The sequence below is a fragment of the Prionailurus viverrinus genome, chromosome B1 (genome assembly GCF_022837055.1).
Source record: "Prionailurus viverrinus isolate Anna chromosome B1, UM_Priviv_1.0, whole genome shotgun sequence".
Lineage (NCBI taxonomy): Eukaryota > Metazoa > Chordata > Mammalia > Carnivora > Felidae > Prionailurus > Prionailurus viverrinus.
The window spans coordinates 63,162,450-63,188,889 of record NC_062564.1 but is presented as its reverse complement, the minus strand read 5'-3'; the positions used below and the strand labels follow the sequence as shown (position 1 = coordinate 63,188,889).

The following is a 26,440-nucleotide window of genomic DNA, read 5'->3' as shown; positions in this document are numbered from 1 at the left end:
AGATGACATGATACTGTATATGGAAAATTTAAAAGATTCCACCAAAAAACTGCTAGAATTGATTCATGAATTCAGCAAAGTTGCAGGATATAAAATCAGTGCACAGAAATCAGTTGCATTTCTACACACAACAATGAAGTGACAGAAAGAGAAATCAAGGAATCGATCCCATTTACAGTTGCACCAAAAACCATAAAATACCTAGGAATAAATCTAACCAAAGAGGTGAAAAATGTATACACTGAAAACTATAGAAAGCTTATGAAAGAAATTGAAGAAGACACAAAAAAATGGAAAAATATTCCATGCTCCTGGATAGGAAGAACAAATATTGTTAACATATCGATACTACCCAAAGCAATCTACATATTCAATGCAACACCCTATCAAAGTAACACCAGCATTCTTCACGGAGCTAGAACAAATAATCCTAACATTTGTATGGAACCAGAAAAGACCCCAAATAGCCAAAGCGATCTTGAAAAAGAAAACCAAAGCTGGAGGCATCACAATCCCAGACTTCAAGCTATACTACAAAGCTGTAATCATCAAGACAGTATGGTACTATCACAAGAACGGACACTCAGATCAATAGAACAGAATAAAGAACCCAGAAATGGACACACAAACATATGGCCAACTAATCTTTGACAAAGCAGTAAAGAATATCCAATGGAATAAAGACAGTCTCTTCAGCAAGTGGTGCTGGGACAACTGGGCAGCGACATGCAGAAAAATGAACCTAGACCACTTTCTTCCACCATACACAAAAATAAACTCAAATGGATGAAAGACCTCAATGTAAGACAGGAAGTCATCAAAATCCTCGAGGAGAAAGCAGGAAAAAACCTCTTTGATCTTGGCCACAGCAACTTCTTACTCAACCCATCTCCAGAGGCAAGGGAAACAAAAGCAAAAATGAACTACTGGGACCTCATCAAAATAAAAAGCTTCTGCACAGCGAAGGAAACAATCAGCAAAACTAAAAGGCAACCAACCGACAGAATGGGAGAAGATATTTGCAAATGACATATCAGATAAAGGGTTAGTATCCAAAATCTATGAAGAACCTATCAAACTCAACACCCAAAACACAAATAATCCAGTGAAGAAATGGGCAAAAAACATGAATAGACACTTCTCCAAAGAAGACATCCAGATGGCCAACCGACACATGAATAAATGCTCATTCACTCATCATCAGGGAAATACAAATCAAAATCACAATGAGATACCACCTCACGCCTGTCAGAATGACTCACATTAACAACTCAGGCAACAACAGATGTTGGCAAGGATGCAGAGAGAGAGGATCTCTTTTGCACTGCTGGTGGGAATGCAAACTGGTGTAGGCACTCTGGAAAACAGTATGGAGTTTCCTCAAAAAACTAAAAATAGAACTACCCTATGACCCAGCAATTGCACTACTAGGCATTTATCCATGGGATACAGGTGTGCTGTTTTGAAGGGACACATGCACCCCTATGTTTATAGCAGCACTATCAAAAATAGGCAAAGTATGGAAAGAGCCCAAATGTCCATCGATGGGTGAATGGATAAAGAAGAGGTGGTATATATATATATATATATATATATATATATATATATATATAATGGAGTATTACTTGGCAATCAAAAAGAATGAAATCTTGCCTTTTGCAACTATGTGGATGGAACTGGAGGGTATTATGCTAAGCAACATTAGTCAGTTAGAGAAAGACAAAAATCATATGACTTCACTCATATGAGGACTTTGAGATACAAAACAGATGAACATGGGGGAAGGGAAGAAAAATAATATAAAAACAGGGAAGGGGACAAAAACATAAGAGACTCAGAAATATGGAGAACAAACAGAGGGTTACTGGAGGGGTTATTGGAGGGGTTATGGGAGGGGGTATGGGCTAAATGGGTAAGGGGCATTAAGGAGTCTACTCCTGAAATCATTGTTGCATTATATGCTAACTAACTTGGATGTAAATAAAAAAATAAAAAAATTAAAATTAAAAAAAAAAAGAGATTCAGACAGATTATGTCACACCAATGTTGGAAAAAAGAAAAATTGTGCATTCAAAATGATTCTGTCTACAAGCCTTTTAATCATTCATCATATAGCTTTGATAAAATACTGGTCAGGTATGATAAAGGATTTTTAAAATTATTACACCCAGCACACCCCTGTGTGGTACAGACTGCCAAATGTACACCTTGTATTATTTCTGCATACATCCTGGATTCCTGGGGAGAGGGTGTATGATGTGGGCGTGTTTCGTGTGCTTGATATCTATAAATACACTCAGAGGCTGCTCAAAGCTGCTCACTGTTATTTCGGCACATCCACTATTCCCGGCTTTTACATACACCCGCACCCTCACGAAGACGGAGTAAAACTGAATTTATTTCTGCTATGATGAGCATGACTCCAGACAAATTGTTACAAAAGCAGATGCCAGTTTTTAGGGGTACCTCACCCTAAAGATGCAAAATTAACTTCTGGTTTGTCTGCAGCAACGTTTAGAACACTGTTTTCACTCCTTTCTCTTGACCTTCTTCAGTATCGACTTCTAGATGCTGACATCTATTTATGCCACCACCTGCCTTCTGTGGTTTGGTCCAGGGTTCATTTTCTCCCAGGCTGTGACTCTGGCTCTATTTCTTGGTCAAAGCTTTTTTCTCTTTTTTCAGGAATCCCAGCCCACAAATCCTCTACCTGCTGCTTCCTATACCTGCTGTTGTAGTTTGCATGGACCTGGAGGATACGACCCTGCCGGTGTTCAAGGCCCATCACCATCTACCCCAACTCACCCCTCTGGTCTCTCTCCCATGGCTTTCCCTCGTGTAGAGCTTAGTGGTTAAGAGCACAGTCCCTGAAGTCAGATTTGGCTCAAATCCTAGCCAATTATTATTATCTTTTTAAGTTTATTTATTTTTAGAGAGACAGAGTGAGTGGGGGAGGGGCAGAGAGAGAGAGGGAGAAAGAGCATCTCAAGCACAAACCGTGAGATCATGACCTGAGCCGAAACCAAGAGTCAGACATTCAACTGACTGAGCCACCCCAGGTGCCCCTATGGTGGGTTGTTGAAGTAATGGCAAACCCAGTGAGTCATGCATCTCTAAACCCAGGCCCCTGTAATGTGTTCTCCCATATTGATTTTGGGCTTGGCCATATGGCCTGCTTTGGCCAATGGCAGAAGCAGAGGCTTGATGAGTGCTTGAACATGGAGTATTTGCACTGGCTCGCTTGCTGCTTTTTTGAACCCAGCCATCACCTAAAGAAGCTTGGGCTAGTCTGCTGGTGGTAAGACAGCTGTCCCAGAGGCCCCGCCCCACCACTCAGCTGTTAGACCTGTCTGTGAATGAGGCCATTTGGTTGGTGGTAGCCAGCCCAGCTGGCTTGCCAAACGATTGCAAACACATGCGTGATTCCAGCTGACATGGCATGGAGGGGAGATGAACTACCCTAGCTAAATCCAAATTGCCAGTGCACAGAATCTTGGGCAAATGGTGATGAAGTCATTAAATTTGGACGGTGGTTTGCTTCGTGGCAGTAGTTTGATACAAACACAAATGACTTTTCAAAAATATAGTATAAGGAATTGGCTTACGCAGCTATGGGGGCTAGTTGGGCAAGTCCAAAATCCACAGGGCAGGCTGTCAGGAAGGGCAGGCTAGAACTTGCCAATGTGAGTTGAAGTTGAAGTCCGTAGACAGAATTTCTCATTCTGTGGAGAAACCTCAGTTCTATGCTTAAGGTCATTCAACTGATTGAATCAGGTCTACCCAGATTATCCAGGATAACCTTCACAGCAACACCTAGATCAGTGTTTGAATAACTAGGGGCTATAGCCTAGCCAACCAGCACACAAAATTGACCATCATACCATCTAACATACTACATAATTTTCTTTTTTTCTTAAAATTTTTTTTCACAGTTATTTACTTTTGAGAGGCAGAGAGAGACAGAGCATGAGCAGGGGAGAGGCAGAGAGAAAGGGAGACACAGAATCCAAAGCAGGCTCCAGGCTCTAAACTGTCAGCACACAGCCTGAAGTGGGGCTCGAACCCACAAACCGTGAGATCACGACCTGAGCCGAAGTCAGATGCTTAACCAACTGAGCCACTCAGGCTCCCTGTTACTATATAATTCTCTAATACATTATGTCTATTGTCTGTCACCACCAGCAAAATAGAAGTTCCATGAGGATTAGAGTCTTTGTTTTGCTCACTGATATATTCCATAGTAAATATTCAATAGATATTTGTTCAATTAAATCACTTGTTGAATTAAATGGCAACACATCCTTAGGAAGTCTTCTCTGACTACTCGTGGTCCCCACAACAGACACCCACATCCCCTAAGTTAGGTGCTGTTCTTCTCACCTACCTCTTTAGTTCACTGAATCCACCCACTTCAATCAGATAAACCCAATCTCCTTATAGGAGATTAAACAAAGCACCAGAAATAACAAAACCTCTTACAATTTATTTAATGTAACTCTTTGCTCACATTCACCTTTTATTTTGCATGTATTCCTTTAGCTGTCTTCTACTTGTTTCCCCTACCCTACTTTGACTGGTTGGGAAAATAAAAGGGAGGATTGTTACAATTAAATTTATATATATATTAAAAAAAACCCTTATGAGGAGGCAGTCTTGAGTTGTTGGATGACTTCATGTGTAGAAACAGTCTTTCAATTTAGCAGTGCACATCTATCATTTTGCCAGCGTATATTAAGCACCAGCTATGTCAGACATTATATAAAATATCAGGACCACAGAGATAAAAGTCAAGATCTCTGCCCTCAAGTTGTTTGTAGTCTAGCGCAGGATTATGAAGTGATGCCATGGGGCCTGAATCTAGCCTTTGTTCACTGTAAATTCAAATTACACATTGTTGGTCTATGTTGTGTTTGGTATTTAAATCAATTGTCCATATTGGAAAATTAGATTTCACAAAAAATCAGAAATTGTGACTTCCCTTGAAATATCAGAGGATCTCAATACGGCCTGTATGTCTCCATGGCACGAGCTGCTTAGATCTGAGGGGTAGCTGTTCCCTCTCACTGGGCATGAGCTCTCCATCTTTGGTATCATCTTCCCTACCACTGTGCACCACATCCTCAACATTAAGGTCAGATGCCAGTTGTTACAGCTGCTATTTATGACCTCACATCTTAAATGATATAGCCATTTATGTTACCTTCCTGGCCTCCTGTAGGCATTTGGCTTCTGGATCCCTAGTCTAGTGGGTTGTATTTCCTAATGCACTGCTAAAACACTTTTCAACTCTGCAAAGTAATTCTGCTTCTGTGATATAATTTGATGTGCCTAATAAATCTAAGATGTAGGTAGGCCAAGTGTTATTAGTTCCATTTTTCACATGAGGTGATGAAAAATTGGTGTGGTGAATTTACTAGTTTGATACACAGAGGTGGTTCTCGAATGAAAATTTCCTGATTAGCCATCCAAAGTCTTAAGAGTATTGCTGAGGGATCTCACTCCCTCTCCAACTTCTCCCTTTGCAAGATTTCAGATTGAGGTAGTCAGAGAAGTGGGCGGGGGGTGGGGGGCCGGGGAGAAGAAAAATTAGCACAAAGTCAGGATTGGAATTTTGACTATTAAGCCTGAGTTGTGGTTTTTGTAGAACTGTAACTGGCTGAAGAAATTTTTGTTTCCTGAAAGCGATGGGGCTTTCCCACACTTCACCTTAGGGCAAGAACACCAATGAACACACACTTAAAAGGACATTGGAAGATAAAAAATTGCATTTTTCACCCAATCAAAATGTGTCATATTTGCTCAACTTATCAGTTACACACAGAGATGCTCTCTCTCTTTCTGTCACACACACACCTGTTTTTCCTTTTACATGCACAGGATCATACTATACACAAATTTTGTAACTTTCTTTTCCTGTCAACAGTATGTCGTGTTTTTATGACATTAAATAGTCTTATAATGTATCAATTTTAATGGTCCCATAACAGGCCACTATATGTTGGTATTATAATAACATTTGGTCACCAATGTAAGTTTCCAATTTATTGTTATTCAAATACACTGCATTAAATATCCTGGTAGCTGACTTATCTGCATCTATGATTACTTCTTTAGGATAAATTCCTAAAAGTGGAACTGCTGTGTCACAGGACATATGTATTTTTAAAACAACTTTTAAAGTTTCTTTATTTTTGAGGCAGACACAGAGTTCGAGCAGGAGAGGGGCAGAGAGAGAGGAAAACACAACATCTCAAACAGGTTCCAGGCTCTGAGCTGTCAGCACAGAGCCTGACAAGGGGCTTGAACTCACGATCAGTGAGATCATGACCTGAGCCGAAGTTGGACGCTTAGCCAGCTGAGCCACCCAGGTGCCCCAGGACATATGTATTTTTTAAACCTTTTGATACACGTGTAAAGCCATCCTTAATCAATGTCCGTCCTTCTAAAACCTTCCAACTTACAACTTGGTCTATCCACCTCAGCCAGATAAATCTTAATAAAGTAATGCCTGAATGTTTTACTCACTTGTTAAAAATCCTCAGTCTTCTAGTTCATTAGACCAATTGTCAACCATCCCACACTGAGGCCTTGGGGGTCCTCTGGGAAAATACCTTGTCTTACCTGTTCAATCTCACCTATTCTTTTTAAACTCCAGTTAGGGTAGACCTACAATTTTTGCCACATCTACCATTTGTTTTTTGTTTTCTGTTTTTTGTTTTTTCCTTCCCTATGTGAGGAAACTGTTCCCTTTTCTTCTCTACTAATGTAAATCTTACATGTCCCCCAAAGCTCAAATCAAATTATTACTTTCCAAAAGGTGTTTCTGGAATAATCCAACTCATAATATCTTTACACTCATAAACCATATTGCCCTATAATTTTAGGTATGTATATCTCATTTCCTCAGGGTAGACAAGCTGTTCCCAGACAGGTTATTTTTTGCATCTGTCTCCAAAGTAAACACAGTGCTAGGTACTAAATCTTGAAAAGGACTGTAAAAGTATGGAATGAGTTATTGGGGAACATTCTGAAATATATCCTGAATGCTTATAGGGTTGGTCATACTCCCATATGAAACTAACAGACTGGATGAGTTATCAAAGTGGCTTTAGCCATACTTTTCTAATACCATGATTATAATTAGTTACTGATAAATGTAAATAATTTTCAGCTAGTTTTTTGAAAGACACGTCCACTTACTTGCAAAAGTGGTTTTGTATGGAGTTCAGTATAAGAAAAAAAATCTCTCAATGATATTTTAATCACCACAATTACCAAAGTAGTTAGAGGTGGTCACATGATATGGATTTTGAAAACATTAGTGAGATTTCATTGTATAAAGATATTTTTATTCAAGGCTTAAAATATAAAATAGAACCAACGAATTTAAAAATTACCCTAGATACTGAACATTAAAAAAAATCTTTAGTTCATTTAAAAATACATAAATTATTTTCATTCCACCCCCCCAAAGTATGGTACTTCACTTTCCAAAAATATTACACATTCAAATAAACTGTAATTATGAGCATATATAGCTTCCCACAGTTAGAACTTTAAAAACAGATTGTGCTAAATAAAATGCATGTTGCTGCAATATTTAAATACGCTTTAAAGTAAATCAGTAAATCATTATAAGTAGGCATGTAATTACTATGGTTTTAGGAAAGTTTAACCAGGAACAAAAACACAAAAGAATGAAATTTGAAATTTCAGCAGCTTTTGACCAATATAGAATGAACAGCTATCAACCATAACTCAAATCTTCTAGATCTTCCTCATACCCTGAGTTTTATTTTTAAAAATTTTAAAAATTTATTTGTTTTGAGAGAGTGAGGGAGAGAGTGCGTGCGTTAGAGCAAGTCGGGGTAGGGGAACAGACAGAGACGGAGAGAGAGAATCCCAAGGAGGCTCTACACTGTCAGTACGGAGCCCAACATGGAGCTAGATCTCACGAACCATGAGATCATGATCTGAGCCGACATCAAGAGTTGGTCGCTTAACCAACTGGGCCACCCAGGCAGTCCCATACTCTGAGTTGTAAAGAGAAAGCCTTCTTTTTAAAAGCAGTCGCTTGGAGAGGCTGGGTGGCATAGTTGGTTAAGCCTCCAACTCTTTTTTTTATTTACTTTTTTTTTTAATATGAAATTTATTGTCAAATTGGTTTCCATACAACACCCAGTGCTCATCCCAACAGGGGCCCTCCCCAATGCCCATCACCCACTTTCCCCTCCCTCCCATCCCCCGTCAACCCTCAGTTTATTCTCAGTTTTTAAGTGTAAGCCTCCAACTCTTGATGTCAGCTCAGGTCATGTTCTCACAGTTGATGGGTTCAGGCCCCATATCTGGCTCTGTGCTGATGGCACAGAGCCTGCTTGGGATTCTGTCTCTCCTTCCCTCTGCCCTTTCCCTGCTTGTGTGCACGCTCTCTCTAAATAAATAAATAAACTTGAAAACAATTAAAAGCAGTAACTGGAATGAAAAAAGTATGGAGAGAAAAGGTACAGATTAGAAAGAGATGAAAAAAACAGAAATAGAGAATCTAGAAATACTAAGGATTTCTGGTAATGTAACTCATTAAAAAAAATTACTGGAGAAGTAGTGACTTGAATCTTATTGCCTAAAGATGAGGACAAAAATATGATTTCTAAAAGAGTGTGTGTGTTTTGGTGAGAGGGGAGGGAAAAATCGTCTGTGGTACCGAGACGCAATGGAGTATCTATCTGGCGAGGTACTGTTGAATCTAATCTAATGCATTAGCCAAACTTCCGATGTTCAGAATTTTCCCTGAAATTAGTATCAGTTAAAATCTTGGATGTATTGGCAACTGGCAGCCGAGCTATCTCTGCCTGGGTTCCCCACAGCTACAGCAAATTGGCAGTAAGATTTCCTTAGCAGCTGCTAATGGGCTGATGGTACCATGCAGCGTGTTTCCGCTTATGCAAACCAAACAAATACAAACACATGTGTTTCTGTATGTACTATATACACATGTAACCGCACAGAAAAATGTTTGAAAGGACATACATAAAATGGTTAACGGGTTACCTCTGGGAAGGGATTGGGAAGAGGTCAGTGGGAGATTTCACTTTATGGTCTGAGTTTTTATTGTAAGAATAGAATCACGTACTATGTCCCTAATTTAAAAAAATTAGCAACTAAGAAGTTAACAAATAACAAAACAGGGCCGTCAGTCAACCTATGCATAGAAAAATGTGGCGAACACACAGGAGAGTTTACCTCTTACAACAAAGTAGCTGGCCACAGAAAGTTGCATTACCTGTTTGTTCAGGGTTGGATAACTCAATGAGTGATTGTATCTTTGTACCAAGTGGCCTTGTCCTGCCTTATCTGCAGCTTCCTGCTGGACATTTCACTTCGGTATCCTGCTATTACTGCAAACTCTGCAGCCTGCAACCGTACCCATTATCATTTAGCTCATGTGATTTTTTTCTTCTTTATATCAGTTCTAACACCATGTTCTTAGGTTCAAAACCCTGGGGTGTTTGACGACTTATGTTCCTTTGCCTCCATGTCCAACTAGTCAACAAGTCATGCTTATTTCATCTTTGCCATTTGGCCTTTTCTTTTCATTAATAGCACTCTGCTCTACTTCAAGTTTTGTCATCCCACACACGAACTCTTGGGATAAGATAGTTTCCCAACTCATCTTCCTGCTTCCAGTCTCTTCCATCTGCTAGTTTTGCACACCAATGCCAGATTAAAATTCTTACAGTAGAGTTTGTACTCCACTACCTGCCTAAACACACACACATATACATACAGACAGCATATTCCTCTAATACTTGTCTACTTACTTCATATAAAGCCCAGAATCTATTCAAGGATCTCTAGAATCTGACCTTCACATTAACATCTTGGCTTTGTTTCTTATTACCCATCTTCAAATCATTTGTTGTCTAAAATCCCCCTTTACTGTCCATGAATACATTCTCTTTTCCTACTATGTGCTTTCTCTTTCTTAATTGCTCAAGTCAGTATTCATCTTATTTGTGAAGACTTTGTTGTCTGGTATTTTTGTTTAATTAATTTGATTTAATCTACTGGATTTATTTCTTGTGTCTGAAGTTAGCTACAAGTTTCTTTTTTTTTTTAATTTTTTAAAAATGTTTTATTTATTTTTGACAGAGAGAGAGAGAGAGAAAGAGAACATGAGCGGGGGAGGGTCAGAGAGAGGGAGACACAGAATCCGAAGCAGGCTCCAGGCTCTGAGCCATCAGCACAGAGCCCGAGGTGGGGCTCGAACTCACAGACCGCGAGATCATGACCTGAGCCAAAGTTGGAAGCTCAACCGACTGAGCCACACAGGCGCCCCGCTACAAGTTTCTTAAAGGCAGAACTCTTGGCTTAAGCTTTTTATTATTTCTACCACTCCCCCCAACTCCTAACCTATCACAGTATATTCATCAAACAAGTCATTCGACAAATGTTGGCTGATTCACTGACTGAAATCAACGTAAGTTTCTCTGTGCCTTCCTTATTTTGGGGAGCATTGATTTTATGCTTCCAAAAGCAAAAAAAAAAAAAAAAAAAAAAAAAACAGAAGAGAGAAAGAAAAAAAAGAAAAGAAAGAAAAATTAATATATAAATGTTGTATATAGGTGTTAAAATGCACATTGCCTGAATCTGAATTAGAATATGTATTCTTGGGAGTAAATGTTTTGCTTGGTGAATACAATAAATCGTGTCAATTTGCTCATTCAATAGTATTGTTTGCATGCATACTATGTGCCAGAATGTTTCTAAGCCTGCATATGGCAGGGACCAAACAGACTAAAATCTATGCCTTCACGGAGCTTACATTCCAAGGGAGAGGACAGACAATAAATGAAATAAACTTGTAAAGCACAGCTTGTTAAATTGGGATAAGTGCTTTGGGGAAAAATAAATTAGAAAAGGAGTTTAGGGAGTGTTTAGGGTACAGCTGTAACCTAAAATAGGGTGGTCAGGGTTTTCCCTATCTGGCATACAAAATTGACATAATACCTAAGTATAATACAATTAAGATTTGCTTGAATCAGTTTGCCTCAGAAAATATGACTAGGAATATTTTTCTCATGATTTAATTTTAGTTGGCTTTTAACAAAGACTTCAAAATGGCAACTTAGGTTCATTTTTAGTTCAATGAAGAATAGTTCTCATACATATGCAGCCTGGATTCAACTCTATTTCTTGGGTTGGATTATTACCAAGATCTTAACAAGGAAAATGAAGAAATATGGATGCCTCAGGAATTGACTAACCACTTATATCCTGCATTAAACATGCTTCTCTGCATCCAGAAGCTGACTAGAACCAGATTAAGAACTAGAAAGGATTTCTTGGCAAAAGATCCTCACTTGCAAAAATAATTCCAAGACTTGGGCTGAGCTCCAATTTTAGGATTTATGTGGAAATTCAAGACTTATCTTTTCATATTACCATGTGAACAAGTTGAACAAATAATACAAACTCCCGGAGGTTTGGTCTCAAAAAGTCTAGAGTTCAAGAATATTTTTCATCTCTTCTGTCAGCATTGTTCTTTAAGTAAAGCATTCACAGTGTTGCACAGTAACACCTCCATTAATGAAAATGACACATTTCAACATCACACTTTATTATCAAAAAAATGTTGTGATTGAGAGAATATAGAAGGCATTGGAATGCATTCTAGGAGAAAGAATAGGGAGTAGATGATGAAGATTTTCTTCAGCTAGAGTAATACCAATATGAAGTTACCTCATTATATTAAAGCTATTGTATGAAAGTGTAATCCACTAATCAATCATTCTGTTAACTGTTATTATAAGTTTTGTTATGGATGAAGAAAGGACACTGGAGACCTGTAGCTGGTGATGGTTAGAGGTGATAGGTATATTGATGCCAAAAGGAAAAAAAAAAGGAACAGAATGGGGAAAATGAGAATGCCAGCGACAAACTCATTTCACAGTACTGCTTAGGTTCTATGCTATTAACAGTCAGCTGTGATGAACAAAGAGAAGCAGTGGATAAAAGCTCGTGTGTGTGTGTGTGTGTGTGTGTGTGTGTGCATAACTTGAGATGAATGACAGCATGCTAATAATGCTTCCTGTAATTTGTCAAGAATTTTTACTTGCTTTTTCTTTCCGCCAGCATTGCTGACTGTGTAGAAAGATGTTTAGTCCTAGATAATTCTATAATGAGGTATTACATCACTAGACTACATAAATAGATACCTTATAACTATATACAAGTAAAAATAGATTAAGTAGATTTCCTTTTCTTAAAAAAGCACAGAGAAACTGCTTACCTGATATACATTAGTGTGAAGTCTATTTTTGGATACTTGCTGTACCACTTCCAACAGATTTCCAATTAAACTTTGCAGCAAACAATTTGCTTTCATTTCTCCAGGAACCTCTGATACAGGGTAATGGGCAGGTGTGCTGTGCTGGAAGAAAGGTTGGTATCTTAAAGACTATGAAAACAAGGAAGCAAGCATTTGCAGAGTAAACTGGAATCATAAAAATGAAGGATTCCTTCAATTAGAATTGTCTATTGGTCTGGAGCAGAAGACACACTTCACCCCACTTAACAGCACAAAGCTTGTAATAAATACTTTTAATGTATCGACAAATCCATTTGCTAAATAGCAAAATCTTGCAAGGATACTTTGAAATGCTTCATAGTATATTATGTACACTAAGCTGCTTCCAAATCCAAGGAATAAAAGCGAAAAACCCTGATTTAAAATTAGAGAAACAACTCAAGAAATGCATTTTAAACTAACTCTTTAGGATAGAAAATGAGACTGTTTAGGAGGTCTCCATCTTCTTTAAAACCATATTTTTGAACACGCGATGCTTTTCATACTTGCTATCTTTACACTGAAAGGAATTACAAAAACAGGATCTTACAGTTTTATACTGTTTAGTGAAGTCTTTTCTTTACAGGAATGATTCTCAGTTCCCAGATTCTTGCCACGTGATGTGTTTGCACCTGCCATGTCATGTCATTAGTTTTACTGCAACATCGGATTCCAAATGAATCTCAGTAATTTTTGCCACCAGCTCCTGTCATGGACATGTTCCTCTGTGTGGTTCCATCTTCTTTACAAGTGATATAATCTGGTTATTCACATTAGCTTTATGTTATGGTTACTAATATGGCTAAGGAATTGTTCTCTTTCAACAGTATAACAAATGGACGGACTTTTGTAAGGTCTCATCCCTCTGTAAGGAGTGAGGAGCTCACCCAAAGAATAATCAGCAGGTGGGTGGAGCTAATAACCCAAGCAGGGAGAGGTCAAACACCTTTGCATATCCAGTGAGCACCATTCCAAGGGAAAGAGAAATAGTGGCCCTTGGAAAGTTACTCCCAATCTTTTGTATCCTTTACTTGAGAAAATAGTGAAACTCATATACAAAGGAAGATATATTAAAAGTTTTTTCCCCCACAGATGGCCTTGTGTTCATCCTGACAAGCACTTTTGTTTACTTTCCTTGTGAAGGGTGAGGCAGCATTAAACCTTGATGTTTGATTGCCAAGGGCCAGTTTTGTGAAGTTACTTGGCCCACACAAAGATGAAAATGGAAACAGGCCTCATAAATTGCTGCTGATCTTAGGCAGGTCTACATATGTCTGAAAGCCAAGGGTTCCATCACTGTCTTTTCAGAAAACAACAAAAGCTCAGCATAGATGAATTAACATTTTCAAATTGCTTCAAGATTCTCAGATGAGATGCCAAGTTGTGGATTTGGCTGTTCCTCTTCTTTGCAAGGAATGGGCTCCATGGCAGAGACTTGAGTTAGAAACATGGACTGCCTTCAAGGCGCCTAGGTGGCTCAGTTGGTTGGGCGTCAGACTTCAGCTCAGGTCACGATCTTGCTGTCCGTGAGTTTGAGCCCCACATCAGGCTCTGTGCTGACAGCTCATAGCCTGGAGCCTGCATCGGATTCTGTGTCTCCCTCGCTCTCTGCCCTTCCCCCACTCATGCTCTGTCTGTCTGTCTCTGTCTCAAAAATAAACATTAAAAAAAAAAAAAAGAAAAGAAACGTGTATAGACTGCCTTCAAATCTACCTGGTGGCCAACAAGCTAGAATACTAGAGCTTGTGGGCTGATGTTTAACTCTCAGTGAGGTTGAACTATATGAGGGTAAAAAGGTATTCTTTCCCAGATCATTTGTAAAGTCTATAAATTTAGAAATAGATATGAAAAACAAAAAGTTTGGGTAGACATTAAGCATTCTAGATGACCTGGATCCCCTAACAAGCAGAGAATTATAACAGATAAAATTAATCCAGGGGAGATGTGAAAGGAGCTATGGTTTGGACTTGCGTATCTATTTGTTAGACTGACACCTCCTTATTTGGGTAGAAGTATACGAAAGCAATAGGAGACTTTTGTTTTTGTTTTTGTTTTTTCCTGAAAGAGTTCCTGAAATGGCTGATCAAACAGCCCTGTTCACTAGCTTGCATGCAGAAGAAAGAAGTCAGGCCACAGGTTTGATCAAATCTAAGTTAGTGTGTATCTCTTGGGACTAGCATTTAAACTCAATTCCTAGCAAAACCAGGTACAGATATAACGGACAGTCACGGAAATGTGTAGAAATAATAATAGCAACAACCATGTATTAAGTGCTCCCATTGTACATTTAGTGTTATATGCTTACATAGATGATTTCACTTAATTCTTACAACGACCTTATAAAGTAGGAGGTTTTTTGGTGACCCGAAAAAAACCATCAATGAGAGAATGTCATCAATGATGACATCCTTAGGAATGTCCTACTCATGATGGATCAATAATGCCACCACATTATAGAAAGGTTAGCTCACGTTAAGGCATACCAAAGTATTGCCTTTTCCTAGAACATTTCACTAGGCCACCAAGAAACTTGTCCTCCTCCTACCTTACCCACTGCTCCTTCTCTGTCTCCTTTGCTGAATTCTGCTTATCTTATTATCTTAATGTTGGAGTGCCTCAGGGCTCAATTCTTGGTCCTCTTCTTTTCTGTAGCTACGTTATCTAGTTGATCTCAACCAGTTCCATGACTTTATTTTTTTTCAACCAGTTCCATGACTTTAAATAATATCTATGCTGACAAACTCCACATTTATATCCCCTCCAGATACATATATCTAATTGTCTACTCCTATCTTCACATGGATGTTTGATAGACACCTCAAACTTAACTGTGTCTAAATCAGAGTTTAAAAATACTCCCCTCCCCCTGACCAAATCTGTTTCTTTCTATTTCCCCATTCTCAGTAAATGTCAGCTCCATTCTCCCAAGAACCCAGACTAAAACACTGGGCATCATTTTTGACTCTGTTCTTTCTCTTATACTCATATCTGACCTATCAGTAATTCCTGTGTGCTTTATCTTCTAAATAGGATTGGAATATGACCACTTCTCTCCATCACACTGACTTTAGTCCAGGTCATCCTTATTTTTTTATTCCAGTTAGGCTAATCTCCGTGCTTGCTCTCTTGTTTCCCTATATATACTGCTCACAAAGCAATCAGTCATCGTTTGGAAAAAACAAAACAAAACAACTTTTTATTATGGACCTTTAAAAGCATACACATAGGGGCGCCTGGATGGCGCAGTCGGTTAAGCGTCCGACTTCAGCCAGGTCACGATCTCGCGGTCCGGGAGTTCGAGCCCCGAGTCAGGCTCTGGGCTGATGGCTCAGAGCCTGGAGCCTGTTTCCGATTCTGTGTCTCCCTCTCTCTCTCTGCCCCTCCCCCGTTCATGCTCTGTCTCTCTCTGTCCCAAAAATAAAATAAACATTGAAAAAAAAATTAAAAAAAAAGCATACACATAAATACACATAAATGATGACTACCCCCATGTACCCATCACTTAGCATCAAAAATTAACATTTTGCTCATATTTTTCTAAAGCTTTTTTAAGTGTTTATTTATTTTGAGAGAGAGAGCAAGTGAGTAGGAGAGGAGCAGAGAGAGAGAGAGAGAGAGAGAGAGAGAGAGAGAGAGAGAGAGACAGGGAGAGAGAGACAGGGAGAAAGAATCCCAAACAGGTCCCATGCTGTCAGCACAGAGACCAATGCGGGGCTCGAACTCACATACTGTGAGATCATGACCTGAGCCGAAATCAAAAGTGAAAGGCTTAACTGACTGAGCCACCCAGGTGTCCCCTTCCTTATCTTTTTTTTCCCCCTATTTTTTACCCTCTTTTTTTTTTTTTTTTTTTTGGTGTAGTATTTTAAAACAAATACCAGCAAAGGTGTCCTTTTAATTATGAGATCAAGCTGCTCACAACTTTCCAGTTGTTTTTCGGTAAGAGTCAAATCTTTTATGATGGCCTACCAGGCCTCTGTGATATGCCAGTCCGCCCCATACAACATCTCCGTTTCCCGTCCTCACTCTGCTTCAGCTACACCAGAGGTTCTCAAACCTTAGCACGCATCAGTATGTTCTGGAAGGCTTGTTATAGCACAGGCGGCTAGGCTCCACCCGAGTTTCTGGTTCAGTAGATCTGAAGTGGGCCTCCAGAATTCGTATTTCTAACAAATTCCCAGATGCTACTGGACACACCTGGACAACCACCTGCTACATTGTTCTCCTTCCTGTTCCTCAACAAGCCAGGCAAGATTTTGCATAGGAGTCTTTGCATGACTCTTCCCTTGCCCTGAGCGCTCTTTGCTTTCCTCAAGATTCATTTTATTCCATCTCTGTTTAAATGACATCATTTGCGGGCCTTCTCTGGCTACTCCTAAAATAGCATCCCAGCTCCTCACTCTGATTTTCTTCATAGCAGGCATCGTTCGTTTGTTTCTCCGCCCGTCTAGATTGACAGCTCCACGAGCCCACAGACCTGGCTTTGCCCTCTCATCTCATTCCGTACCAACACCTTGTCTAGTAGGTGCTCATTTCACTTCTCCAACGAAGGGATCATACACTGAGAGGGGAGGCCCAGGTCCCTGCTTGGAACACTGGACGGGCAAATTCATTTCTTCCTGCCTCAGTTTCACCATTTGTAAAGGAAGTGGTTGGTTATGCCTACCCTTTCCGTCTCCCCAGGCATAGGCTCAAATCAAAAGAGAAGGATGTGAACACGCTTGCAAAGCAGAGCAGTAAGTCAATAGCGAGCGCTAATATGCCGTGCTTTCGGGTGCCCTTTTTCCGCACAGACAACCCGCCCCCCGCCCCATTTTCTAGCTCCCCCGCCCGGGTGACCCACAACCCCAGCTGCGGGCGGCCGCCGCCCCCGTCCCGCCCCGCGAGCCCGCGTCTGGGCACGCCCGCCCGCTCCTGGCTGGCGCCCGCCCGCCTCCACCAACAACAGCAGTAGCGGCGGCGGCAGCAGCAGCAGCACCCTCAAACAGCAACAGCAGGAGCAGCACCCTCCGCAGCGCCAGCACCCTCAGCAGCAGCAGAAGCAGCAGCAGCAGCAAGAGGAAGGGGAGGCGCCGAGGGAGGGGTCCTCGGCCGCCGCGGGAGGCCGCATCGCCGTCCCGTCACGGCGTCGGCGCGGCCGGGGCCAAACCCGGAAGTGGCCGAGCCCGCGCGCCCGCCCGTCCCGCCGCCGCCGCCGCCACCGCCCCGCACTCCGGAGAGCGCGGGAGCCGCGCAGGCAGACGGAGCGCGCCCGGCCGAGCGGGCCATGGCCGCGGGGGCCGCCGCCGCAGGTGGTGGCGCGCGGTGAGGCGAGCGCGGCGCCCCCTCCGGGGCGGATGGAACGCGGCTCGGCGGGCGGGCAGTGCCGGCGTCCGCGGCTGGAATGGTGCTGGCGGCGGCGGTCGGTGCCTGCGTTCTGAAGCCCGAGAGGAGCCACAATGGAGACGCCGCCGCTGCCTCCCGCGTGAGTGAGCGGGCGGGCAGGCGGGCGGGCTGTGCGGCTGCGGATAAGCGCGCCGCTGCGGCGCGTGCCGCCGGCCACGGGCGCTGCTCGGGCACGGCCGCCCGGTGCCCGCCGGCGGAAGACGCCCGGAGCCGCCGGGGAGCGGACGCTGGGGGCGGCGGGAGGTGGGAGCTGCGGGGCGTGACGAGGTGCGGTTCCCGCAGTCCTGAGGCGGACGCGGGCGGAAACTCAGCCTGGCCAGGCAGTGACTTGGAACCCTGGATAGTGTCTAGGGAAGGGGCTTCCCCATCCCAGGCGAATAGAAGATTCCGGCTGGGCTGGGCTTGGGGACTCTGCCCGTCCTGTGTGCGCCTCCCTGGAACGCTTGGGCTGCTGGTGCCTAGCTTGCCAACCCCTTTCTAAGGGATGGAGATATGCTGCACGGGAGTCCGTTGAAAAAAAGGGAACTGGAAAGTACCAGACACCGGTGTCTAAATGAATTGACCTTAGATTGCTTGCTTCTTCGAATTTCTAGCAAAATTAATATCTGAAGAGCTTTTACATCACTCTAAATGAGCCACGGCTGTTCAGGGCATGTGACCTCTTTTACCTGGCACTGCAGAAAATTGTATCCAGAAACCAGAGCATCTTCTGTTTCCTTGGTACCCTAGGCAAATTAGTAGTGTAGCTACCTGCCAGGCACAGGTGTCTTCTTCCTTCGTACCCAAATACATTCAAGATACCTGCAGCGAAACTACTTTCCAGAAATAATAACAGTTGAACAATTACGTGGAAGATACTGAAGAATTGCATTATTCAGTACAGTATATATTTTTTGAAAGTATTTGGTAAAAGTGGACTATAAATCCCCAGGAGTTTTGAAAATTTCCATTTTGATTTGCCTTCCTTAGTTTAACCTTTATCAGGGAACAAGAGCCCCTTGAATCTGACTTTTCAAACCGTAAGCAAACCTCATTCTGAGATCAGTGTACCTTTTCACGAGAGCTTATTCATGGAGCCTTATCGTTTTTCACTTAGATTTGGCCAGCTTCGCTCCATGGCAGTTGTACCGCACCAGCCTCTTGTGGTTATTTGGCAGAATTCCAGCCAAAATATGGGTATTTGGCCTGGACTGAATAATTTTTTGATGTCCAGCCCTTTTAAAGAGAGCTGGAACTATAAGATCCTGGAACTGTAATTTCTAAAAGTGCCTTACAGAATTTTTAGCTTGAGTGGAACAGGTCATGGGGATCTAAGGAGTAGATGATAAAACTGATGAATTGACCCTTCCTGGCCAGTAGAAGCAAGGGCTCAGTGGCTTCGTGATCACTTAGCTTTGAGGGCTTTGTGATCGGGTCATGTTCTTTAGCAGGTTTGGGAAGGCTCCTAAACCCTAGGAAATATGATGGTGGATTGTTAGCATCAGCAGCATGAATATAGCACCAGCACATGGGTTCTATCCAGGCTTAGAGACAATTAAGGCAGGAAATGGTTCTTGTATGTAGATAGCACATAGTATATGGAATATATCATGTAGGCATGTTATCTATACTAAGCCTGTTCCCTTTATATCAGTTTCCTGCAGTCCCCTTTGACTTTTGGAGCAGAGGGAACTACAGGAAAGAAAAAGGGGCTCTTAGAATGCAGGTGGAAAAAGGGTGTGGACAAAAAGCAGCCTCTGGAGGGAGGGACTAGAGATGTAGAAAATGATTTAAATAGAAATAATTGAAAATGAAATGGACGTGTGCATGGAAATAGTGATAAACTGAATCTAGGACAGATCAATGAATCATAATTTTGGTATCCAGCACAATTCTCTGGTATTGAGACTCCATCAATAATGCTGGAACAATGACAGGCTGAGATGTAATGGAAAACAAGGAATGTCAGCAGGGATGAAAGATTTGTTAAAACTTCTTTTAATGAGGGGTGGCTAAAGTTGGTGAGACTCCTTGATTGTTGATATTCATTTAATACTAAATACAAATGGGGTTTATTTTCATTTGGCCCATCTAAAATTAACCCTCATTCCAGAATTTGTTAGAATCAGAAATAGGTTCCCTTCCTGCCCCTTGGCCTATTTGCCTTCACTCCCATTAGCTTACTTTTTCCTTCCACACTAAATCATAGGTGCTGTGTTTGAGGATTGCAGACAGTGTCTTTGGGAAGGAGCTTTATTGGGCCTCACTGGGTTTGAGTTGGGTAGATGGAGGCAGTCAAAGTTATTGGGAGGGCTCAGCTTTTTTTTTTTTTTTTTTTTTTTTTTTAATTTTTTTTAACGTTTATTTATTTTTGAGACGGAGACAGAGCATGAACAGGGGAGGGTCAGAGAGAGAGGGAGACACAGAATCTGAAACAGGCTCCAGGCTCTGAGCAGTCAGCACAGAGCCCGACGTGGGGCTCGAACTCACATACCGCGAGGTCGTGACCTGAGCCAAAGTCAGACGCTCAACCGACTGAGCCACCCAGGCGCCCCGGGAGGGCTCAGCTTCTTGTAAGGTTAGATTTTTAACCTGAGCTTTAAGGCAAGGAAAGATGTTTGATGTGGACTTAAAATGCCTTGGGTGATGTGGTTGGAAGCAGGAGCTCAGATCCTCTTTGGGTGAGTGTCTGTTTATTAACTCATTAATTCTGCGAATATTTGAATGCCTGTCTCTGCCTGCCACTGTGGAGGAGCTTATGCTCGTCCTTCTCTTGTGATAGCCAGTTTTACACTGTTTTCAGATCCCACCTTGCTGCCCTTCAGCCTGTTAGCACATTGTCTTGGAGGGGTGGGATGACTGCCCAGGTTCTCTAGTTCCTTTGGGATGGGATGGGCTCATTGAAATTAGGTTTTGATCTCTTCTACTCTTTCCACTCTTTCACTCTTTGCCTCCAAGTTCTCCTCATCCTTTTTGATTCTCATATTGTCACTGGGCTTCATATCTCTCTGCCTGTTGTTTTTTGGATCTTATATGTGACGTTTAGATTCTCTTGCGTTTAGGAGTCTGGGTGATATTAAGATGATGGGACATTTGCCTCTGATTGAATCTGAAGGTGTGTAACTAAAAATTAGATGTAGGTTAGTATAGGAATTTTGGGTGGTAAACTGAGACGCGCAGCCCTGACCTCAGGAATGGTTTGCATATTCTAGCTTTTATAGTTATTTTTGTGAAAGATTTTCATAATTATGAAATTGAGGGAAGGCTGAGGTATAGGGTGGCATGCATTCCTTTGACCACCTCTCACTGAACAGTGTTTTGGTCCTTGTTTTCTTAATGGCTCTGCTTTTACATGTTGGCTTTCTCTTTACAAGCCTTACATCTTTGCTTTTCCTTCACAGAGCTCAGCAAACATGTCTCACATACAACCATATCTTGGATCAGCGATTCCACATCACTGGAGACTCTTGGCATCAGAGTTGTTCAAGCGTAGGCAGACAGACATCTTCTTGACCGTGTTCATAGGGATTTAGGCAGCAGAAGATTGGTTGAATCAGAGCAGAGGTTTTCAGAATTTTGGATTTCACTGACCTTTAAAGTTAAAAAAATAAATAAATAAACTGAGGTCCATCACAGAACTGCTAACTTATTTTTTTGCTTAGTAGAAAAAAAAATTGATGAAATAATAATTACCAGCTATCACCATTTTTTTGTAAAAGAAAGGACAGTTTAGTGTCCCTTTCCAAATACAAAGAAGGACATAATCTCAGACTTAAAAGGATAGTCTTCAAATTAAATTAATTTAGTTTTATGAAAACTTACTATATTTTCCTTATTTTGTCACAGATCAATAAAAAGTTTACTGGAGCCCGGCTTTTGTGATCCACCGGACCAGATGACCTTTAATGTTCTTTCTAATTTTAAGATTGAGTTACTGTGAATTTGGAACCTTGACGCAGGTTACCCCAGTATTCAATGGTTTGTCTTACAGCACACTGGAATGTATTCTTGGTTTTGTTTAAGTAGACGTGAATGTAAATTGGGCATCTGTCAGATGATAGGTGAATCTCCTCAGTGACAGACAAAGATGTTTAAAATATGTAGGAGTAATAATGGCTGACAAGGTAATGTTGAAAGAAGACATGGATCACTGTGTGTTGAAAGAAGTGTTATGTAAGGAAAATTCTGAGGTGCATTTGGGAACTTGAGAAGTGGATTCTGGAAATAGGTAACATTGATGCAGTAGTCTTAAATTTTTCTGATGCTGGGAAATCACTCCTCCCTCTCCCACTAAATAGCCCCAAACCTCTTGTTTCTATAATACACACAGTAGGCATTCGATAAATATCAGTAAGCCTGCTTTCTTGAAGGTGACTGCAAATTTACTCATCTGTGGCTGTAATGGAACTGCACTAGAAGTGTTTATGAAAACAGTTGAACTTCCTTAAGACCAGGAAGAAGGTTCTTTTCAGGTGATACAGAGAATGAAAATTGCTTTTCAGATGCTCTTCTATAGAATTCTTCCAAATTCTAAATATTGTTTACTATTTATAATAAGGAAGATAAGGTTTTTCATTCATATTTATTGGGTGCTTACTATGACCAGACTTTGGGAATATCTCAGAAAACAAAGTCTTTTTCATTGTGGTTGAAACTGATAGCAAACAAATATTTAATACAATTACCGTAGTGCTAGGGTCAGTATACTTTGTGTGTTATGTGCTTTACTGTTTTACATTTCAGACGGTTGGCATTTGCTGAAGTATTTTTTTGACCAGTTCTTTTCACTGATCCTGCCTTGAAAATAAGCCCTAGCTTTCTATGACACTGCTTTTTCTTGGTTCCCTCCCGTAGGTTTTAGGTTGCTAAATGTGATTTACTTTATTACTTTATCTCATTTAATCTTGTGAACATGAGATTATGTCGGTGTAGGTTCTTATCTTTTTTCAGACGGTAAATTCCTTTTCAAAGGTTATCAAGTAGGAGGAGAAGTTGGGACTCTCTCACTGATCACTGTTTTCTGTCTTAGATGGCTTTTCTTCTGTTACGGTTCATTGGCAGTGTCTGCTCCTCACAGATGCAGGTTTTGGCCAGTTCTTTTTAATAACTATTGATCACTAAGTTGTGGCTCCATCTGTGTCTTAAGCCTAGGCTCTGGATCTGTGCCTCAGTCTTGAATTTTCAACTTCTTATAGAACTTCTCTGCTCTTAGCTTACACATCAGATTCAGCATGTCTAAAACTGAGTTTGTAACCTTTGTTCTCAAACTGATTTCCCTTTATAACATCTGCACATAATCAATGGAATAATCATCTTTTTGGTCCCAGATACCCAAAGCCTTGGCATGGTCTTTGATTTCTCTCTCTCTCTCTCTCTCTGTCTCTCATCATCCTCCACACTTACCAACTTCTGGAAACTGTATACTCATGGTTTCAAGTGTCCATTCTGACTCCTTCTATCCTGAACAGATTTCATCCCTTGATACCTGGATTTTTCTTTTACCTTTTCTCCTGTTGAACTCTATGTGTTGTTTCCTCACCTTTCAATCCACTTACTGTTTTGACCCCAACATCTTAGAGTCACATCAAGTGACTTACCAAACCAGTTATCTCAACCAGATAGATGGTCAGAGTCCTCGATCATTTTGTCCTAATCTTATAGTATGTTCAAAAGTATTATGTGTTTTGACCTCCTAAACTCTGCCTTATCACGAGTGAGGAATCCCCAGCCTTTTCCCAGCCTGTCCCCAGTTAAAACAACTTGGAATTCTTCCAAAGCCCACTTGGAACCCTCTCTTCCTTCACAAAGTCTTCCCTATTTACTCTAATTCATTCCAGCTGCTCTTTGCATTCCTATAGTGTCGGTAGCCCATTATTTTGCACCTGTGTGCTGACTTGTGCCATTCCCTGGTGGTTTCAGATGTGCCTCCCCAGTTAGAGGGTAACTGGAGAAGTTTCTTGCGTTCAGCCTCCTTCATCTCCCCCATTCTGCTTATGTTAGGGTATGCAGTCAGCATCTAGGCAGTGCTTATCTACTTGATTTATTAACACTGGTGGTTGCGTGGAGTATTGCTAATAATTTTTAATTGAATGTCACAATTAAAAAGGAGGAAGGCCAGTCAAATCCATAAAAATATATCTCTATATTCAGTTCAGCTCCTAACCTCAACATTTTTCTTAACTCTGTGTTTACATTCATACAGTATTTAATGCTTGTATAGCTCCCTGAGGCAAGTAGGTGAGGTGTTATTATCTTTGACTTTCCTGTTACATTTTGTATTAGACATATTTGTGGAATAACAACACCTTATTTTATAAGTAAACAGTCTAAAGGCCAGAGAGGCCAAGTGACTACACCCAAGGTCACTTGGTTAGTATTTGGCATCGTTAGGAATACCATTCAGGTCTTCCAGCTGATTCTGGTCCTCTTCTAGTGTGTTTTCATCCGAGTGTTAGAAAATGTAGCCTAGTCAACTGAATTGTGAAATCAAATTGCTGCCCTCTCTTACTAGCCAAGTGCTGGTAATACTAGGGAAAGTGGCAAAAGAAAGGCCAGAAAAAAGAGTTGATAAAAGACACGGAAGTGTTTGAAATGGATCATCAACCTCTTTCTCCCTATTTTAGCACGTCACAAATATCCCGCTCTGACAGCGCTTTGTTAACTGTTTGTTTATAACAAATTCTTTAAAATAAGATTGATCTTGCATAAGACATGCTTTTTACCCTGGTCCCTTTCCTGGTAATAGTCACTGCCAGGGACAAAAAGTGCCTGATTGTGCTCTGTTTGTCATGTAGGTGGGAGGGAAAGAGGGAGAGCAAGCTGAGTTGAACTGAAGCAGAGCTTTTTACAGCTCTATTGTTCTACTATCAGAGAGCAATTATATTCCAACTTCCATCAACCTCTCCACTTCAGACATCCCAACCACGTCCTCCTGCCAGTGCTTCTCCGCACACTTAACATAAAGCCACACGACTAAATCCCAGGGGGAGAGTAGTGGGTCGGGGTGTGTGTGTGAGATCTCCCTCTGTCCTCCAATAGGTTCCGTGCTCTCGCTTAATTGCTAATCCATCTTAGGAAAATTGGGCATTTCCAGCTTTTCCAGCTCAGAGAAATCTGAAACATAACTTTTGGCAATATATGTGCTATACTGATGTATTCAGTGGCATTACCTTTTATTCTGTCACCATGCAAAGTTATTACAATATTATTGGCTATATTTCCTATGCTGTACTTTTCATCCTTGTGCCTTATTTTATAACTGGAAGTTGGTACCTCTTAATCCCCTTCACCTGTTTCTCTCACTCCCCAAACCTTCCCCTCACTAGCAACCACCAGATTGTACTCTCTATATTTATGAGTCTTTTTCTCTTTTTTTGTTGTTTGTTTGTTTAGATTGCACATATAAGTGAAATCATGTGGCATTTGTCTTTGTCTGACTTTTTTCAATTAGCACAATACCCTTTAGGTTCATCCATGTCATCACAAATGGCAAGATTTCAGTGGCATCATTATGATGTCTTGTAAGGTGTTCTGTGACTGGAGAGCAGGGATTTTGTTTTGTCTCACAAGATGCTTTATATTCAGTTCTATAGGTCTTCATACTGAAGGTACAATCCAAATTCTTACATGTAAATAGATGTAGACACTAACTTTTTTAAAGCTATATTTATTTGGTAATAGGACCATATGTTGTAGATGATAGTTAGTCTGCTGGCTCTATACCTAATGAAAGTTTGAATTCCAAACAGTTGAAGAGAATCTGCAGAGCATGTCTCTTTGTCTTTAGCTAATTGCAAAAACTGAAGCCACAACTCTTCCACAAACCAAATCCTGTTTCCAGTGGAGAAAGCCCTCTATTTTTACAACCTCTAAATACTACGGTGGTTATTTGGGTGAGATGAAGGATGTGAGACTATTTTCTTGGGAAACTGTAGAGTGACATACTAGTTAAAATATCGGCCTTCTGATATCTTGGACTTGCAAACTGGAGTGTTGTTAGTATAATCAGCTTCTGAGTGGAAGTTTAGTTAGGGAAGACAGCACAGAAAATAGAAGAGATATTATAAAGTAATGGAGAAACTTCAGAGCCGTAGAGCATGGATGGTGACTGAAAACAACAGCTGCTGATGTGAACTTGGCAGAAGTTTGTGAGTAATGGTGGGTGACTCATTGTGAGCAAGGGAGTCTTACAGCCTTTGAGGTGAACAGGCAGAGGGGAGAGCTGAGATAGTGGCCACCCAGGGGCCTGCATGTGAAAATGTCTGGTCCCCTGTTAAATTTTGCAGCTGCATCATTCACATGAGTTACAGCATTGTTTCTACCAGAAAACCCTAAAAACACGAACAACTCATATGTTCTAAAGTGTTTGTTCTCAATCTGAGATGATTGTCCCGGGGTGGGAGGGAAGTGGGTGGTGGGACATATTACATCACTTTTTTTGTTTTGTTTTGTTTTGGAATTATACATAGCTGCCTTTCACCCCTGCTTCTGGAGATGCTGTCATTCAGATATACCTAGTCCTATAAAAAGGGCTTGCCCAAATCTTCATGGGAAAAGGGATGGTTGAGTGCAGTTTGAAAAATTGTTTGGCTCATTGATTTTTAAAAATCAATAATTAAAATTTTTTTTTAAATTTATTTTTGAGAGAGAGAGAGTAAGAGAGAGGGCACACATGCAGGGAAGGGGCAGAGAGAGAGGGACACACAGAATCCGAAGCAGGCTCCAGGCTCT

At 41.1% G+C, this 26,440-nt stretch overlaps 1 protein-coding gene, 1 long non-coding RNA gene and 1 other non-coding gene across 6 annotated transcripts in view; 1 reads left to right on the top strand and 2 right to left on the bottom strand.

Annotated features, from left to right (window-relative positions):
* Positions 1-4,042: 4,042 nt before the first annotated feature.
* On the bottom strand, positions 4,043-4,127 carry TRNAR-UCG (transfer RNA arginine (anticodon UCG)). Its single transcript has one exon. It is a non-coding gene; the product is annotated as a tRNA-Arg (tRNA).
* Positions 4,128-17,657: 13,530 nt separating this feature from the next.
* KLHL2 (kelch like family member 2) overlaps positions 17,658-26,440 on the top strand; it is a 117,395-nt gene continuing 108,612 nt past the window's right edge. For all 4 annotated transcript variants that reach the window (XM_047855430.1, XM_047855431.1, XM_047855428.1 and 1 more), the window contains exon 1: positions 17,658-17,810. In XM_047855430.1, the coding sequence (XP_047711386.1) occupies positions 17,785-17,810 (26 nt within the window). In that variant the 5' untranslated portion in view covers positions 17,658-17,784. The remainder of the gene's footprint in view (positions 17,811-26,440) is intronic.
* Positions 20,172-26,440, bottom strand: part of LOC125163534 (uncharacterized) — a 71,954-nt gene continuing 65,685 nt past the window's right edge. Inside the window, exon 3 of the long non-coding RNA XR_007151494.1 lies at positions 20,172-21,301. This is a non-coding gene — a long non-coding RNA (uncharacterized LOC125163534). The remainder of the gene's footprint in view (positions 21,302-26,440) is intronic.